The sequence below is a fragment of the Pyrus communis genome, chromosome 17 (assembly GCF_041283825.1).
Source record: "Pyrus communis isolate YQ-2024b chromosome 17, ASM4128382v1, whole genome shotgun sequence".
Taxonomy (NCBI): domain Eukaryota; kingdom Viridiplantae; phylum Streptophyta; class Magnoliopsida; order Rosales; family Rosaceae; genus Pyrus; species Pyrus communis.
In genome coordinates this window covers 4,171,844-4,190,837 of record NC_142581.1, presented here as the reverse complement: position 1 = coordinate 4,190,837, position 18,994 = coordinate 4,171,844, and the positions used below count along the sequence as shown (strand labels likewise).

At 39.9% G+C, this 18,994-nt stretch overlaps 1 protein-coding gene across 1 annotated transcript; it reads left to right on the top strand.

Moving 5' to 3' along the window:
• The first annotated feature begins 11,540 nt into the window (after positions 1-11,540).
• Positions 11,541-17,124, top strand: LOC137749503 (receptor-like protein kinase FERONIA). Its single transcript, XM_088688681.1, has 3 exons — positions 11,541-11,957; positions 12,059-12,163; positions 12,436-17,124. The coding sequence occupies exon 3, from the start codon at positions 14,331-14,333 to the stop codon at positions 17,001-17,003; it is 2,673 nt and encodes an 890-aa protein (XP_088544807.1). The 5' UTR covers positions 11,541-11,957; positions 12,059-12,163; positions 12,436-14,330; the 3' UTR covers positions 17,004-17,124.
• Positions 17,125-18,994: the final 1,870 nt, after the last annotated feature.

Sequence of the window (18,994 nt, the reverse complement as noted above, 5' to 3'; positions counted from 1 at the left end):
GCTCAATCATCGGCATTGATGACTAAGTTTGCCAAGCCAAGTCTCGCCGAATCCTGTTGGACAGTCTCAGCGCCGACCTCAATCACTTTTTGTACCGAAATTCTCGTCGGCCGCCCATCCTCATTAAGGCCTTGGAGGGTGATGTAGCCGACGTGATCATCATAATAGCGAGCCTGAATCATGTTGGTTTCAAATGGTTGGTTATCGACTGGGTGGACTACGATCGATTTGCCATCCCAAAAGATGAGGACTTGGTATAGTGATGAAGGAATGCAACTGGTTTGGTGGATCCAGTCGCGGCCAAGTAATGCGTTATAGTCGGTCTTGGAATCAATTATAAAGAATGCCGTCATGTGTTGACGCCCGGCAATGCTCACTTCCAACGGGAGCACTCCTTTGGTCTGAGATTTGTCACCAACAAAGCTGCTCATAGTGATCCCTGACGGAATGAGTTCATTATCAGAACGGCGTAAAGCCTTCATGACGGATATTGGCATAATGTTGACTGTTGCTCCACAGTCGACAAACACTTTAGAAATGGGAAATCCTTCGATGTGAGCCGTGACATACAACGGCTTCAGGTGTTGGAGATTAACCGAGGGGGAGCGGGGAAATAGCTCGGCCAAAGCTGCCTTAAGGTTATCCCCGCTTCGGTTTTCCCTGTCGTCGTCGTTTGCGACGAAGTCTACTTGTGTTGCTTCCTCGGCAACTATGTCCCCGTCCAAGAAATTCGACTGGTGAGTACTTGGTTGGAATTCAGCTGGTAGGACGTGGACCATACTGATCTCCATATGTTCGAGGACCGAGGGGCCAATTGGATCGTGGTCGTCGTCTTCTGCAGAACTAACCACCGTAGTAGTCAACGGAACATCCTCGATCAAACTTTTGAGTTCCTTGGTAAGAACCGGTATCTGAGATGTGGAAACCAAATCGAGTGCGGGTGGGCTATTTTCCTCGACGATGTTGACTGCCGAAGACTTACGTTAGTCCTTTGTTACACGGGCTCGCTCTTCATAGGTTATACGGGCGTTCCTCGTGTCTAGATATGTATCCAACCGTGCTATCCGTTTTTCCTCGTCGGCCGTGAGGCCGAAGAGCGATACAGCCGAAAAAACTTCGAAATGATAGCGCAAATGCTGAAGGTCTTCGAGCGAAAAGGGTAATTCGGCGGCGTCGATGTCTATATAGGGATCGACCTCAAAACCAAGGACCCGAGCCTCCCGTATATGTTTGAACCTAGCTTTAATTGCTGGGTCGGAAGTTTTCTGGATAATTTGCTCGGCATCGGGGCAGGTTAAAACTAAGTCGAGGGCTTCCTGACACGCCTTGGGTAGTCCGTACAAATCATTTGCGGAGTATTTCTTATGAAACTCTCGCATGTATTCCAAGGATTCACCGAGGAATGGAGGGTGTAAGTTGCGCCGTATTTTGATAAACGGTTCGCGCGGTGGTAACGGAGAAAGTTTCCTTTCGGCCTCTTGTCTAAAGTGCTCTAGATGAGCTCTCGTTTCCCCAGGCCGGAGAAGGATCTTGATACGTTTCTCAGACTCCTCAATGGTGGTTTCGAAACTGGCAGCTGCTACTTTCTTCCCTTCGGCTAACTCGGTCATGATAGTTGGGGTTGGCCGTTCACTAATGTCTTCCACGGCCTTTTTTGGTTGCCACTGGTTGCCCGGGCTGGCCTGCGCTTCTCGTCGCCGAGCCATGCAATTTATCCGTTGACGACGACGTTTTTGGGATTTGGACAGCGCCGTATATAAGCCAGTCGGAGAATTGTAACTGTACCAGCGTTGATTCGATGTCCTGGGTGGTTTGAAAGTTTTGCGATCGGCTGGTGAGCCCGAACTGTTGGTATTGCGCGAGTAATAATCCTCATTGTAGAAAGGTGCGTCGAAATCCAGACGCCACCTGACCGAGGTCTGGTCTTTCGGCCGCACTTGTGGGCCGAGTCGATCAAACACTTGACGTCGTGGACCGAATCCCTTTGGTGATGTTGTAAGGGTCGTGGGTGGTGTTGAAGATGTCTTCTTCCCAGGTTCAACTGGTGTTTTACAATGGTCACATAGAACCTTTGATCCATGCGTTTCGTCGGAACTTGACCTCGTCATAGGCTCATCGGCGGATGGCCCCGATTGTTCCGTTGGTGGTGTATTTGAAAACAAATCAAGCTTCAGTCTTGTTCGACCATTCCGTTGACGGATATGCTGCACCGGGACGTATTCGGCCTTACCTTTGTTTTTAGGAAGATGAGCATCCACCATACCAATTGTTGTTGAAGGGAAGGGATTGACGTCGACCGCCATTTGCTTTTCCAGAAATTTCAACTTTCCTTTCTCGATCCAACTTTGAATTGTGTCCCGGAATACAACACAATTATTGGTTGCATGCTTATTAGAATTATGATACTTGCAGTATATCTTTCCTTTTAATTCATCGGCCTTGGGGATAGTATGTCCCGGCCGAAGCTTGATGATTTTTGCTGCCAATAATTGGTCGAAGATTGCATCGGCTTTGGTAATATTGAAAGTGTATACTTTCGATGACTTACTCATTTCCTCGGCGGCCAAACGGGTTTTGGTGTCCTTGGAATTCACATGCACCAAAGCCTTGCAAACGTAGGGTTTGTCTATTACTATCTCGGCCGCATCCACACTAGCATACTGAGGGTCTTCACTTTCGGCCGATGCATAGCTAACCGTGGGATTCTTATACAACGTTCCCCGGGATGGTGACTTTGATATCTTTTCTTCTCGGAGCAGATAATCATATTGTTCAACGTGTTGAGCAAGTTCGTACATATCTCGAATATTTTCCCCCAGGAACTTCTTTTTGTACTCCACGTCTAATCCGTTAAGGGCGATCCTGACGAATTCCACTTCGGGGAGTGGTACTCGGCACCAATTCCTGGCCGACTTAAACCTTGTGAGGTATTCCATTGGAGATTCATCGGATGCTTGAGTCATCCTGGCCAACGATGATACGGACATCTCCATCCCTGGCCGATAGAATTGTTCATGGAACTTTTCGACTAACTCTTCCCAACTCTGCACGGAGTTGGGTGGAAGATTAATGTACCAGGCGAAAGCTGAGCCTGTCAGTGAAAAGTTAAACAGCCGTAATTTGTAGAAGTCGCTATTGACGTCTCCACATTGCGCTGTGAATCGAGCCACATGTTCTAATGAGGATAAAGACGATTCCCCGGCGAAGAGGCTGAAATCAGGGATCTTAAATCCTCGTGGGTATTCAAACTTTTCTACATAAGTCGGGAATGGATGGATGAATTTTGGAAACTTCGGCCCTTTCTTCAGGGCCGAATCAATCATTCTCTGGACTTCGGTCATGTTCACGGAAGCGGCTTCTTCTCCCTGGCTTGGTCCCTCGGATCTGTTTCCTGGTCCACCTCTTCTTTCTAAGGTGATTGGTTGCAGCCGGGTGGACCCTCTCTCGGTCGGTATTGGCACATTCGTCGAAAGCGGCCGAGGTGGGCCGACCTGGCCATCTTCGAAGGCTTTACTAACCAATAGTTCAAGCATTCTGGTCTGTGTATCGTTGTTACTTCGTATTGCTTCTAGCAAATCATTCATCTTTTGACCAATCGACTACTCGACCTGACGATATTGTTCATCCAATCGTCTCCGAAGGAATGTCCTAGTTAGTGGATCAGAGCCTTCCCCACCATCGTCGTCACAATCTTCCACTATCCCTTCCACAAACATACCCGCCGTTTGATTCGGGACTGTTGAATTGGTGAGGTTGTCCGCCGAGGCAGATTTCATTTTCTCGGCGTGTTACACTTGTGGCCTCGGGCGGCGCAACAATGATCGGATTTTTTGTAAGGTGCAAATCCTGCCCAAGGCCTTGCACTGGTAAGTCAGTTGTTGACTTTCCCATGGTTGTTTTCTTCTTTGTAGACCGTGTTTCAACGGTCATGAACTCCGAAGGTTTAGCACAAAGGTCCCACTGGGCGTGCCAAAATGTTGACTAAAAAAATTACAAAACCTACGTGGCGCGCAGGCCGAGTAACTAGTAAGCTAACTACGTCCTTCGGTCGAATGCGGGGCGTGCCAACTCGTCGGCCGAGCTTGGCCGAGGAGTAAAATTTGTGGATGTCGCGTTGAGCGCATTGTTGACTTCTGTCTTGCGATTGCGACCGAGGAAGGAACATTCTCGGTCTCTGGGTTCTACAGCCTGAAGACAAGGCTACTAATTCTGCGGAGTTCACAAATCGTCGGAGCCCGATTCAGTCACTGTGATCATATTCGTGAGAGTATAAGCACGTCGAATCGAGACCAAACTATATGGGCACAGGTACTCAAACGTGATGTATGTCTTGATGGTAAACGTTGTTCAGCCGTCAGAATGCCGAACCCTGAAACTTACTTGCGAGTATCCAATCATAAAACCACTCGGCGTCCAGTACGCCGAGTAATGCAATTCGTAACACCTGACTATGCCGAGAAGGCTAATAGGGTGACCTCTGCCAACAAAGGTTCGAAAACCCTTCTCGGCCGAGACTTAGATAGATAACCAGTCGACCTCGACGCAGTGCTGTTTATCCAAACTGAAGGTGCTTCTCAGTCGGCTGATTCTACGGCAGCAGTGCTGTTTATCCAAACTGAAGATGCTCGCCGGGTGCTTCCACAGTGCTGTTTATCCAAACTGAAGGTGTGTCGGCAGGAAAAGAAAGGGAAAAATCTCAAGGTGTTTGAGAAGTTTTGCGCAGGGCAATTGTATGCTGATTTGAAGGGGCTTTTCTGTTGCATGATTTCTTGTATTTATAGTACCCCATTCCTTGAAACCAATTCTGATTTGGATTGGGAGTCCTTGTCCTATTTCGACTCTAACTCGAACAAACGTACTCCCACTGGGATTCTGAATTTTCCTTCTTTTCGAGACTCCATTCCTTGCTGGTCGAGAATCCTGGTCGCACCAGGATTTCCTCGACCTTTTCTATTCATCCGGACTACTTAGGATAGGATTTGGCCGACCCTGCCATCTGGCCCAGGATTTATTACTCGGCCCATAGTATTTGTCATCACCTTGGGCCGAGCACATCCTGCTGCTCGGCCCAACAATAGTATTTTGGGCCCAAACACAAGGTTTACGATTTGCGGATTCCATACAATATAAAGCGAAGTTCGAGTTATTGATTACAATATTAATTACAAAACACTTATGTTGATCAGCAATATGTTATAAATTAGGAAATGAGAAATGACACAATTTAGAAACATGATCTATGATTACCGTGGCATTTTTTGTAATAATATTGAAAAGAACAGATTGTGATCAAGAACAAGGTAATTAATTGATTGCTCAAACAAGTGGCGGATTGCTTGGTAGAAAGAGCATTTCTCTTGAACTCACTATTTTTTGAGTTTAAATTTTCTCCCATCCCCATAGTTAGAAAAATTCAGTGCAGATTATCCTCTCGTTTGTCCAAAAAAAAAAAAAAAGATTTATCCGTAACAAAGTATTTCTCTTTGGTTTATACCTAGGTTAGTAAAGGAAATTACCTATGATTACAATGCTTCATTGATACATTAATTGGTTGAGATAAAACTCTAATTCAACCACCAATATGAGGAGGGTTATCTATGCAGCAATATCGTAAGTTACGATTTGGACACTGGAAGATGTCAGACGTCCTGGCGCATGCACTGAAATTATAGCCCAATTCATTAGACCGGAGCTCGAAGCCTTATTCGATAAAACTCCTAACGAGTTTGACAGCTTCGAAGGTGTGCTTCAACTCTCCGTTGCCTGAATTTTTGTTCAAAGAAATCGGGGACAACATACCTGCCGAGATGCTCAAGGAAAATTTCCGAATTGATGGTGCACATCCTCCGATTCCCAATGCCTAAGTGATTACAGGTTGGTTTGGAGTTGCGATGATTTAAAAAAAAAATAGCTTATTAAAAAATTTGGAGCATCAAATGTGAAAAGCATAGAAGCGCAAAAGCAGAGTCTACCATACTTCTCAAAAAAACCCTTTTTTTTTTTTTTTTTTTTTTTTTAAAGCATGGTGATCAGTTTTAGTCATTTAACATGCTCATAACAATATTATACAAAAGTTTATCAGATACTCAGACACTGTTTTTTGAGTTAAAAGTAGTTTTACAAAACAAGTTTACCAGACAATCAACAACTTTATTTTATAGATGTTTATCTTCAGAACTAAAGTCATGAAGGGCCATTTATATTTCGTGCGTAGCCACCCAAACCAGATCAAGTTTGTTCTTACTTGGAGGCCTCAAACCAGATCAATTCCGTTCATCTGCATCCAAGTGCAGCCTTCCATCCGTGGGAGCAAAAGCATGGTCCAAAATTCCACTTGCCCCGTCGAATGAGATACCGTCTCCATGATCACGACGTTGAAAGCTAATTTCATGTCATCTGGCGGCCTAACCCAACCTCTTGAAATTTGAATTTGGAAACCTCAAGCTTCCAACAGATTACAAAAAATATTTGTGGCCATTTGTCTCTCAGAAGTCAGAACACTACTCAAACTGGATATTGAAAGTATATTTTCCACTTCTTTCGTTTAATTATTTATACTAATGTGTTTTGAGAGTAGATTCATGGTTTAAAATGTTTCACATTAATAAATAATGGTTCATATTGTTGTATAATAATGGGTGCTTTAGATTTAGCCCCTTACAACTGTTGAACTTTAGACATAAACCCACCTATATTAAAACATCTAAATAAAACCCAAATTTTAAATTTGATGTCATATAAGATAAAAGATGTCCATACATTTAAATTTATTTACAACACCATGCCACCAACATTAATATGGCTATTACGGTTTTTTTGTAGACTTTTAATTTATTGTCTTTTGTTTGTCAACAACATTCAATTAATTCAAGTTTTTTTTGCTTTTAATTTTAAAAAACAAAAAAAAGAAGTTCTTTTCTTCTTTTATGTGAAATCGCCTAATCCAAATCTAATTAGTTCAATATACATTCTATTGAAAAAGTAGATACATTAACTTGTGAAAATTCAAAAAAAAAAAAAAAAAGGTAAAAATAAACTTGTAGATACATTGTTTCTTGTAAAAACTAAACAATAGTTACATTTTTTCATAAAAAAAAAAATAATGTGTAATTTATTTTTTTTAAATTACACAATAGGTACACAATTTTCGTAAAAATTCAATAATAGGTACTTTATTTTTGGGAAAAAAAAAACTAGTAGAAACATTGTTTCTTTTAAAAATTAAACAATGAATTTATAAGGTAAATTAGTTTTTATGTATTTTGCATATATGGGTTTGTTATTTTGTAGGTAAATTATTTTTCATATATTTTACATATACTGGGTATATTATTTTTCTTTTTTTTAAGCAATCTAACATTTTAAAATTTTAATAGTAGGTGCACTATTTGAATCAAATGTCTTTTTTTTTTTTTTTTTTTTTTTGCAGGTAAATTATTTTGCATGAATTTTGCATATATCAAGCATTTATATATGTGTGTGTGTGTGTGTGTGAGAGAAATAATTTACCTACATTAATATGTAAAATATAATTTTATAGGATTAATTAAGCTTGTATAATAACATATATTAGACATGTTTTATGTTATTATATATTAGGCAATGAATTTAATTATAACATTATTGGTTTTTTTTTTTTTTTTTTTTTTTTTTTTTTGTAAAATCTTTAATTCTCCCATACCATCTATCCGCATGACATTAATTATGTACAACAAACATTCAAATAGGGTTTATAAAAAAAAAATTGGGTATTTTAGGCATCCGAAATTTTTTAATGTGTGAAGTCAAACATAATTAATGAATTTGCTGATGTGGAATCTAGTTAATGGGTTTTATTCAAGAAAAAAACTTATGTCGGGTTTTATGTAGAGAAAATTAAGTTTTAGGGGCTAAAGTTATATTTTCAGTATAATATATAGGGTGGTGCCTAAACCTCTGTTAATTTTTGTCTTTTGATTTTTTCAATTCATTTGACCTAACGGCTAAGAAAAAATAAGATGAAGTGTGTATGGATAACATCACCCAATATATATTGTGCATCCCATTCATGAATCACACAATTAATTATCACTAATTTTTAACTAGTAGAAGTTTAACCATAAATTTTAGTAAAATGCCAGTCTTCTTGTAACTTGTTAGCTTTATTTTACTTCCATTTCAAAACAGATGAACATAAATTCTATGAAGCCAATGTGCTTTTTGGTTATATACATTATACACCATGTCAACATAAACTTAGCTAGGCAGAAGCTCAATGCCTCAACTGATTGAGGGTATCCCCTAATATTATTGTAAAGCATGGTGATTAGTTTTAGTCATTTAACATGCTCATAACAATATTATACAAAAGTTTATCAGATACTCAGACACTGTTTTTTGAGTTAAAAGTAGTTTTACAAAACAAGTTTACCAGACACTCAACAACTTTATTTTATAGATGTTTATCTTCAGAACTAAAGTCATGAAGGGCCATTTCTATTTCGTGCGTAGCCACCCAAACCAGATCAAGTTTGTTCTTACTTGGAGGCCTCAAACCAGATCAATTCCGTTCATCTGCATCCAAGTGCAGCCTTCCATCCGTGGGAGCAAAAGCATGGTCCAAAATTCCACTTGCCCCGTCGAATGAGATACCGTCTCCATGATCACGACGTTGAAAGCTAATTTCATGTCATCTGGCGGCCTAACCCAACCTCTTGAAATTTGAATTTGGAAACCTCAAGCTCCCAACAGATTACAAAAAATATTTGTGGCCATTTGTCTCTCAGAAGTCAGAACACTACTCAAACTGGATATTGAAAGTATATTTTCCACTTCTTTCGTTTAATTATTTATACTAATGTGTTTTGAGAGTAGATTCATGGTTTAAAATGTTTCACATTAATAAATAATGGTTCATATTGTTGTATAATATATAGGGTGGTGCCTAAACCTCTGTTAATTTTTGTCTTTTGATTTTTTCAATTCATTTGACCTAACGGCTAAGAAAAAATAAGATGAAGTGTGTATGGATAACATCACCCAATATATATTGTGCATCCCATTCATGAATCACACAATTAATTATCACTCATTTTTAACTAGTAGAAGTTTAACCATAAATTTTAGTAAAACACCAGTCTTCTTGTAACTTGTTAGCTTTATTTTACTTCCATTTCAAAACAGATGAACATAAATTCTATGAAGCCAATGTGCTTTTTGGTTATATACAGTATACACCATGTCAACATAAACTTAGCTAGGCAGAAGCTCAATGCCTCAACTGATTGAGGGTATCCCCTAATATTATTGTAGCCAAACTATATTATATAAGGATGGTCGAGTAGATTAAGTATTAATTTGTTCAAGTACCTTATAAGAATAGGGTATGTCAGTCCTCTATGCGCACTTAGAATCAATCGTCTATATGCACTTAAAATCAATAATACATGTAAATCGCAATATACATCATGCTAACAAAAATCCGGGTGCGTATTATCATCATCTAACCTCAAAAATCACATTGTAAAGACACATGCTTGTTAAAATGACGTATACCAACTCATACCTGGATACCATTTGACGGGTTGGTTGTTACTTGTTAGTGGTGAGACTTTTCAGCCTAGCATTTTCCATAAGACTATATTACAAGTTAACAACACAATCTCTACTTGTTTGGAGAAGTATACAAGCAAATCACTATGCATAAAGACTAGTGGCAGAGACTTTGGATTTTTCGTCGATTACCCTTTGTATCAAGTCTATTAACTTTACTCTTGATGATTGAGACGTGCAGCCAAATATTTGACATTCAAATCTTTGGCCGGTATTGTTTGTCTGGATTGCGCTGCATCTTTCTGGATGATGAACTCTCTTTTAAAGTCTTTGATTCATCCCGTTGGAAAAAGATTTAAATGAAACAAATATAATATTATTGTGGCGTACTGAATCACTAATACAAGGTCATATCAGAAAAAATTTCATACACGATCTTATATTAGTTAGTTGCTTGAGAAGTCATCGTGCCAATATATTTTTCAATGTTAAGAACATAACTTAGTATACAAAGTATCATAATACAATTAATTAAATTCTTGAAAAAAAATTTAATCAATTATATTATAACATTTGATGTACCAATCACATATTCCCAATCACACTAAAAACTATCTTCATCTTGATGAATCAACGATGAACTCCTCCATGAATGAAATCATGTCCCACTACTTTTGTTTTGCCCTAGATTTTCAATAATTGTGCATGCAAACAATAACATAACAAGTCAGAGTAAAGGTTTAATCATAACCCAACACGTGGCCGCAGACTCACCCTCTGTCTACACTCCGATCGATGACATCACCCTTCAGTGTGGCTTTTACAACGACCAAGTCAACATTAACCTTTTATATGTCAATCGTTTATGTGTACTTAAAATCAATGATACATGTAATCGCAAAATGCATCGATGCTAACAAAAATCTGTGTGCATAATATCATCACCTCACCACAAAAGTCACATTGCAAAAGAGACATGCTTGTTAAAACGACGTTTACTAACTCATAGCTGGATACCATTTGACGGGTTGTTTGTAACTTGCTAGTGGTGAGACTTTTCTACCAAGCATTATCCATATGAATATATAACAAGTTAAACAACACAATCTCTACTTGTTTGGAAAAGTATACAAGCAAACGACCCACCATACATAAAAACTTGTGGCAAAGACTTTGACTCTTCAAGTCCACTACCACTACCCTTTGTGTATAGTCTATTAACGTTACTGTTGATGATTGAGAATCTTTAATTTAGAGGAAAACTAATGAAAATGGCTTGAGAACTTTGAGTTTTAACGACAAAGACAAAATAAAGGGTAAAGTGAATAGTACTATGATTGATTTTTTAGTGTAAAAATATGGTTTTTCGTTAAAGTGAACAGTACCGGGAGGTTTTCGTTAAAGTTCCCTTAATTTAGACCACACATGCATTCAAAGTCTTTGATCCATGAAAGAGAGACTTAAATGAAACAAATTCAGGGTAATTGTCACATAATGAACTACTAATACAAGTTAAGTTGAAGAAAATACCAATTCAAGTAAAGAAGTTGATTTGAGAAAAATTACTTTTAATTTAACAAATGTTTTATTATAAAATAACCAAAATGATTGATGGTAAACAACTTCAAAAATCACTTCTATCAATTTAAAATCTTAAAACACAATATAAATAATTATGTTAATTTCTACGACCACTTAGCTAAAAAGCTTAATCCTTTATAAAGTGGCCGGAGAAGTCACTCCTCCATTAAATTTTCTCTCATGCCCAAGGTTCTAAAAGATGTTAGGCGCTAGTCCGGTAGCAAGCTGGGGCCTAACGCCTAGGCGCCTAGGAGGCTAGGCGGGGTCTAAGCGGGCACCTATGTGATAGCCCGTCCCGAATTATTTGTACCGTAGGTGCGAAAAGACTAAAATGCCCTTGGACGTTAATTGGTGTTGTGGGGTGTTGTTTAGTTGTTTCTTTTGGTTGTTGATTCATCTAGGACTACACACCCACACACACACACCCATACCACACTCCCGTGCCTTCTCTCTATCTCTCATCCCTCTTTCGATTTTCTGCAACGTCTGTACAAGTCGTAAGGCCAACACCAAACCAACCCATTTATGTGCAGATCGAGCTCGTGTTTAGTACCATCACCTTCATCTCGTCATCACGAACTCATCTATACCAGTTTTTAGACGTGAAACCCTCGAAAACCTAAGAACCAGGGAACCCCGATTTTGTGCACTGTTCATGCACACGTGATCGTGGGGGTTTTAGAAGTTTTTAAGGTCATAGGGAGCTTTAGAACACTCCACGAAGCTCGGGGAAGAAAGTTGAAGTGTTTTGGACGTCGGGAAGGCCAGGAGTGGCGAGTTGCAGTTTTGGCCGAAATTTCATGGTTTCTCCGACGAGATTCCGTGAATTTAAGGGCTTCAAAGTGGTAAGATTTTGTTCTACTCATTATAAGCTTCATTTTGGTACCAATTTCATGGAATTCGGTTGAGAAACAAAGAAAATATGAAGTTTTGAAAATTTTTCCAGTTTCCGGCGAGAATTCGAGTTGCAAACGACGGCGGCCGGCGAGACTCACCGGAGAAGACAAGGGAATATTTCGTTAAGTTAACGGAATATTCTTAACGGCGTCAAGTTAGTTTTAACGGTATGTTCTATTTTTGGACGGAATATTCCCTAACGCCGTTAGGGTTACCACACGTGTGCCAGGCACGTGCCCGCGCGTGGCCGGCGCGTCTGGCAGTGCCTTGGCCGGCGCGTGGGTGGTCGAAAAATTATTTTAAAAATATGGGGATATTTGTGAGGTTGAGTAAATCACGTTGGTGTATTCACACACCCCATTTGAGCATTGTATGAGAAGTTATTACCTAGTTTTGGTTATGTGCTTTAAATTGACATTTTTATAGTTGTTTCGCATATATGTGAGACCTATCCTGAGGACGAGTGCAGTCACTCGAGGTAATGGGGTTACGACCCTTCCACATATTAGTGAGTGGGCTTTTGGTTTTTCGTATATACCTATATACTTGTGGGTTTTCCCAGAAAATAATATGGAATGTTTATATGTTTTAAATGCCATGCATAGCGTTTTCTTATTTATTTATGCATTAGTAGTTGCATATATTGTTGCGGACCCACAAGTAAATGTCAGGTAAGTTTATGGTTTATGGTTTATGATTGTGAATTAGTGGTTATGTGAGATGCATAGAGAGCTCATAACCTGCACCCCCGGTGTTAGTGCTCCCGCCCAGAGTAGGGCACAGTCCTTCACGTGATGTTTACCTCCCGTACCACGCGCTCATCTTGGATCCAAGTTAGGTGCATAGTCCTATTGTACAGACCACTATAGGTGGTTCCGACTCGTAGGTGACCCGCGATTATTCGCCCAGTCTTCACGTGATCGTAGCACTTGAGCATTTTTATTTACATCCAGTCCTGTCATACAGACCACTTTAGGTGGTTCCGACTCATGTACAGGTATAGTTAGTGGGTTAGGGATTTGAGCTCTAGATTCAACCGTACATGTCACGTTAGGTGACTCCGGTTGACATGTTACTTGCATTGATTGACATTACCTGGGTTACTTACATTTTATGTGGAGGCATTCGACATGGCATATTTTTGAACATGTTTTCGATATATGTGTATATTCTATTTTCTGGGAAACTATATAGGTTTTACGGCGAGGGGTTAGAACTTTTGATAATGAAATGATTTTGAAAAGCTTTGTTTTTGCCCACTCACACTTTCTGTTTTGCGCCCCTCCAGGTTCTAGTTAGAAGTAGCTTTGGTGGTTCACAAAGACTTGACAGTGGTTCTGACAGAACATCACAAATGTAGGATCACCTTTGAGTGTTGTGTAATTAGTATTCTTCTTCTGGACTGTACTTAGGTTTTCTGTGCTCTAATTATGTTTATCACACTTAGTCTTACATTAGTGTGTTACCTTAACTAGTTTATTTAGTAGTTTGGTTTTTATTTATTCGTACTTTTATTATTATCTTTTGCTTCCGCACTGTGCACATGGCTATGTCACTCTCACGTGACAGCCAGCACGCCTTGAGTTCGGTCGGGGTGTGTCAACCTAGGCGGACTAGACGGATTCAAGTAAATCCATTATATTTCGTGTAAATAAGTGTCTGTTTATACTTAAAAATATATATAATTTCTTCATAAACTACAAAATAGAATAACATATGTATTAAAACATAATAAAAACATGAAGAACACTCATATAGTGTATGCTCATTTAAGTATTCAACAAGTCTCTTACAATTTATTGAAAAGAATTCAATGCAAATTGAAAGTTATCTATTTTCTGTCTAAGTAAGTTGAAACCTAGAGAGGTGCCTAGGTGGGTCTGGGCGGGCTAGGTGGGTGCCTCAGCTGGTATGTGCGTCATTTCTTAATTTTCAAACGCCTATGCATTAATCGGGACGGTGACTAGCCGTCTAGTGCCTAGACAGTGATAGGCAGATTTTTTAGAACAGTGCTCATGCTCCACTACTTTTGTTTTGCCCTAGATTTTCAATAATTGTGCATTCAAACAATAATATAACAACTCAAAGTAGAGGACAAGACAAGCTGCTTTAACATTCGCCAGAAATTTGGTGAAAAAAAAAAAAAAAAATTAAACCTCTGAACTTTCAAACACCCAGTTTTCCAATTACAACCAAGCACTTCACCATTAAAGTATTCAAAAATCCATTTAGAAGTTTAATTATGAATGGAATTTTGTTAAGCTTACGACAATAAGCAGCAACAGATTTCCCCGTTTCCAAATTGGAGCAAACACCTTACCATGAAACCCAATCTTGCTCATCTGTTCCTTACCCTGTTTCTGCAAATCATAACCCTACACGTGGCCGGAGACTCACCCTCTGTCTACAAACCGGTCGATGACATCACCCTACAGTGCGGCTTTTCCGGCGATCAAGTCAACCAACAGGACGGACGAACTTGGAGTGGCGATATCAACTCAAAATTCTTCCCCTCCCAAGCAGCTGGCAGCTCATCCGTATTCAAAGCAGCAACCCCGATCTCCTCCTCCAGCCAAGTGCCTTACACCACAGCTCGGCTCTCTCGCTCCGAATTTACGTACACGTTTCCACTCACCAGCGGCCAAAAGTTCATCCGCTTGTACTTCTACCCCACTTCCTACGCCGTCGAGTTCGACCGATCTAAATCCCTCTTCTCAGTCGAAGCCGGCGGCTTTACCCTTCTCCGCGACTTCAACGCCTCCGTCACCGCCGACGCTTCCTCGTCGGAGACAGTATCAAGGGAGTTCTGTCTCAACATTGCATCCGAACAGAGCTTGAACATCACGTTCACTCCGAGTAGAGCAAGTCCAGATGCCTATGCCTTCATCAATGGAATCGAAATCGTGTCCATGCCCGACAATCTTTATTACACTCCGCCGCAAAGCGCAGATGGGGCTGTTCTCGTAGGCAGCATAAACCCGTATCCGATCGAAAATAACACCGCCATGGAGATGGTCTACCGGATCAACGTCGGCGGATCTCAGCTCTCGTTCAATCAGGACACTGGAATCTACAGAAACTGGGATGGTATTCAAGTGGAGGACAAGTATTTGGACGATTTGAGTAAAAATTTTAGTGTTCTGCCGCAAAACAGTAGTATTGAGCTTGACTTTTCGGAAATTCCGAAGTACTCTGCTCCGGAAGAAGTTTACCGAACCGGTCGGTCGATGGGGTGGAACAAAACCATAAACAAGAGCTATAATCTCACCTGGGGGTTTCCGGTAGATTCTATGTTTAATTACTTTATTCGGCTTCATTTTTGTGAGTTCGAAGGTGATGTTACATTGCCCAGGGACCGGCTGTTTCAAATCTTCATCGCCAATCAGACGGCGGAGCCGATGGCGGATGTAATCACGTGGAGCGGCGGTAATGGGAAGCCGGTGTACAAAGACTACGTCGTTTTCGTGCCTGAAGGCGCAGGAAGTAAAAAGAAAGTTCATCTCTTTCTTGCATTGCAAGCCACCCCAAAAGATTGGTTGACGAAGTACAACGATGCAATCTTGAACGGACTCGAGATCTTCAAGCTCAGTGATTCAAAGAGGAATCTCGCCGGACCAAACCCCGACCCGCCTCTCGAAATAGCTCAGCCAGCGCGCCCCAAAGTTTCCGACAAGAAATCGATTCCTCTGCTTGCCATCATCGCCGGTGTAGTTTCAGGTGTGTTTGTTCTAGGCTCTGTGTTCGGATTTTTGGTTTTCCGGAGAGGAAGAAAAGTCAAGGACTCAAGCTCCGGGCAAGGAACAAAGTGGGGTCCATTTTCTTTTTCGACGACCAAGTCAACCAAGACTCGCGGCTCTTCTTTACCGTCCGATTTGTGTCGCTACTTTTCACTGGCGGAGATCAAAGCCGCCACCCAAGACTTCGACAGTGTTTTCATTATTGGCGTCGGCGGTTTCGGACACGTCTACAAAGGAAATGTCAACATGGATGGTGGATTGTGCCCTGTTGCAATCAAGCGGCTGAAATCGCAGTCGTCGCAGGGAGCTCACGAGTTCAAGACGGAGATCGACATGCTATCCCAGCTCCGCCACGTCCATCTGGTGCCACTCATCGGGTACTGTATGGACGACGGCGAGATGATCTTGGTGTACGACTACATGGCGCATGGGACCCTCCGCGACCATCTCTACAATACCGATAATCCGCCTCTACCGTGGGATCAACGGCTACAGATTTGTATCGGGGCGGCGCGTGGGTTGCACTACCTTCACACAGGGGCGAAGTACATGATCATTCATCGAGACGTAAAGAGCACAAATATCTTATTGGATGAGAAATGGGTGGCCAAAGTTTCAGATTTTGGACTTTCGAAAATGGGGTCCGCTACTGTGTCTCAGACCCATATCAGCACGGTGGTGAAGGGTAGTTTCGGATATTTGGACCCTGAATACTATCGCCGTCAACAATTGACGGAGAAGTCTGACGTATACTCATTTGGTGTAGTGTTGTGTGAAGTACTGTGTGCGAGGCCAGCTTTGATTCGTACGGCGGAGAAAAAGCAAATGAGTTTGGCTGAGTGGACTAAAATCTGTCACCAGAATGGGAAACTTGATCAGATCATAGATCCGAGCTTGAGGGGTAAGATTGGAAATGCATGTTTGAAAAAGTACGTTGAGATTGCGGTGAGTTGTATGCATGACAGTGGAATCGAACGACCGTCAATGAATGATGTTGTGTGGGGGCTTGAGTTTGCTCTGCAGCTTCAGCAGAGCGTTGGAGGGGATTCAAATTCGAACGATGAAATGGGCAGTGGAGATGACGTTGAGAGTGTGACTAGGAGCGATGTAGGGTTTATTAGCTGGGAGGAGTCGTCGGACTTGGAGAAGAGCAGGGTGAGCAAGACTAGTAGTGATCATAATTCTACTACTAATGATTCGATTAAAGGAATGTCTGGGACTGTCTTCTCTGAGATCAACGATCCCAATGGAAGGTGATGGTTGATTGAGCAACGTTTTTAATCCGTTAGTGTTGATCTATTAAGCTTGGATTCGAACATATAAATTGTATTAATCTGATATGATATATGCTATAATTTGTCAACAGAATTCGTAAGTAGTTTTGTTGTTTCTTAAATTATCTGCAATTAAATTTTGAAGTAGTCTAAACAATTAGGTGTTGGTCTTATGGTACTTCTCTTTCAAATGTTGATGGAGAAGTTAGCTAGGTTGTAGTTGAGAAAAACTTGCATTTTAACTTAAAAATATTTAAATTCTGATAAATACTGAAAAATCACTAAGCCGACACATATGAAACACATGCAAAAAGTAAGTGACCTTTTACCACAATGGTGGGAATATGTTAGCCCTTGCATGACGACGTGAGTTCGAACTTCGTCGGTGACTAATCTAACAAAATCTATCGTTTGACAAAAAAAAAAAAAAAACACATACAAAAGCAGTTAATACAACAACAATTAATACATCAATTAGCACAATTAATACAGCAACAACTAAGACAATTTGGAAGAATTGTAGGAGAAAAATGAGTTTTGTGTGGATATTTGAACAAATACATAAGTGTTTATAGAGTTTTTGGGTGAATTTTGAGTAAAATAATTGTTTTTTTTAATTATTTAGCTATTGGATTTAAATTTGGGCTATTAGATTTTTTTTTTTTTTTAACCATTCAATTTGATTATATTCGATCTCAATCGTTAGATTTAATAAATTTATAAATATAAAACAAAAACATTAACTAAATTGAATGTGGACCATTCGATAACCAATGGTCCATTTGAATTTCAACCGTTGGTTAACCAAAAGAGTCGTTGAGCTCAATTTTCTTAGCGGACAAGGGGTAGACACACCCAAGTGTTGTACTTTGCAGCATTAATGTTGGCTGTAGAACGTGCTTCATGTGGCAGGCATGAATTTGGCAACTTGTCGTCCAACTTCATGTCTTCCACTAGCACAAATGAGTTCCCCCACTAACCCAAACTTAAGCTGGCCGGAATTTGTCCCATTTTTGAGTTTTAACCCAAAATCGAAAATTGGCCCAAGGGTTGGAATGAAATTTTGGGGTTGGGGGGAGGGGGAATAAAAACTAAATTTTATGACTTACTCCAAGGTTGGAGTTAGAGATGGGCAATGGTTATGGTGGGCAAGTAACAACGGTTATTTACGCATAACTGTTTATACTCATACCCGCATAATCGTTTACTCGTTGGGTAATTGCCTTAACAGTTATACCCATACCCATAACCGTTTATAAACAGTTAACCATATCCATAATCGCGTACTTATTTAACCATAACCATTTTGTTTATCCGTTTACCTGTTTTTTAATCCGTTTATCTTTTATTTCTTTTTTCTTTTTTTAACCTATCTTTTTACCTGTCTACATGTTTTTTTTAACCTTGAAAATTAAAAAATTACTTACAACATTTAATCCCAACATATATGTTATAATACATAACAACATATTTTTTGACGTGAAGAAAACCTTAAATTATACGTCTCGCTGATCATGTCAAACATTTATAAGGTTTACCTTTTTGAATGAAGTCTAAATGTTTGATAATGAACCCTTAGGTCACTTTTAGTGTTTAAAATCGAATTAGGATATCTTCATGATTATTTCATCTTCCACTATTCTACTTTTAACTTGCACAAATTTTAAAGTTAGTATCCATTTCTTTCTTACGCATGCATCAAATCTAAATAATTGTTCAATCAAGTTCAATCAGACACCGGACAAACCCAAGCATTGAACAGAATCCGCAGGAATCATGAATTTTTCTAACAAATCACCTAATCAGATTAATAACAAACTTGAAGTATTCCTAAATTATTAATAGGTGCCCATTTATAACCGCAATTAATACTCATAACCATCTATTTAAATTGCACGGGTAAAAGAGTAAACCTATAATCGTTTATTTATCTAAACAGTTATCCATAACCATAATAGTGAATTTTAATTAGAC

Excerpts from the sequence above, each read along its gene's own strand:
- LOC137749503 (XM_088688681.1), top strand. The coding sequence starts at position 14,331 with ATGAAACCCAATCTTGCTCATCTGTTCCTTACCCTGTTTCTGCAAATC.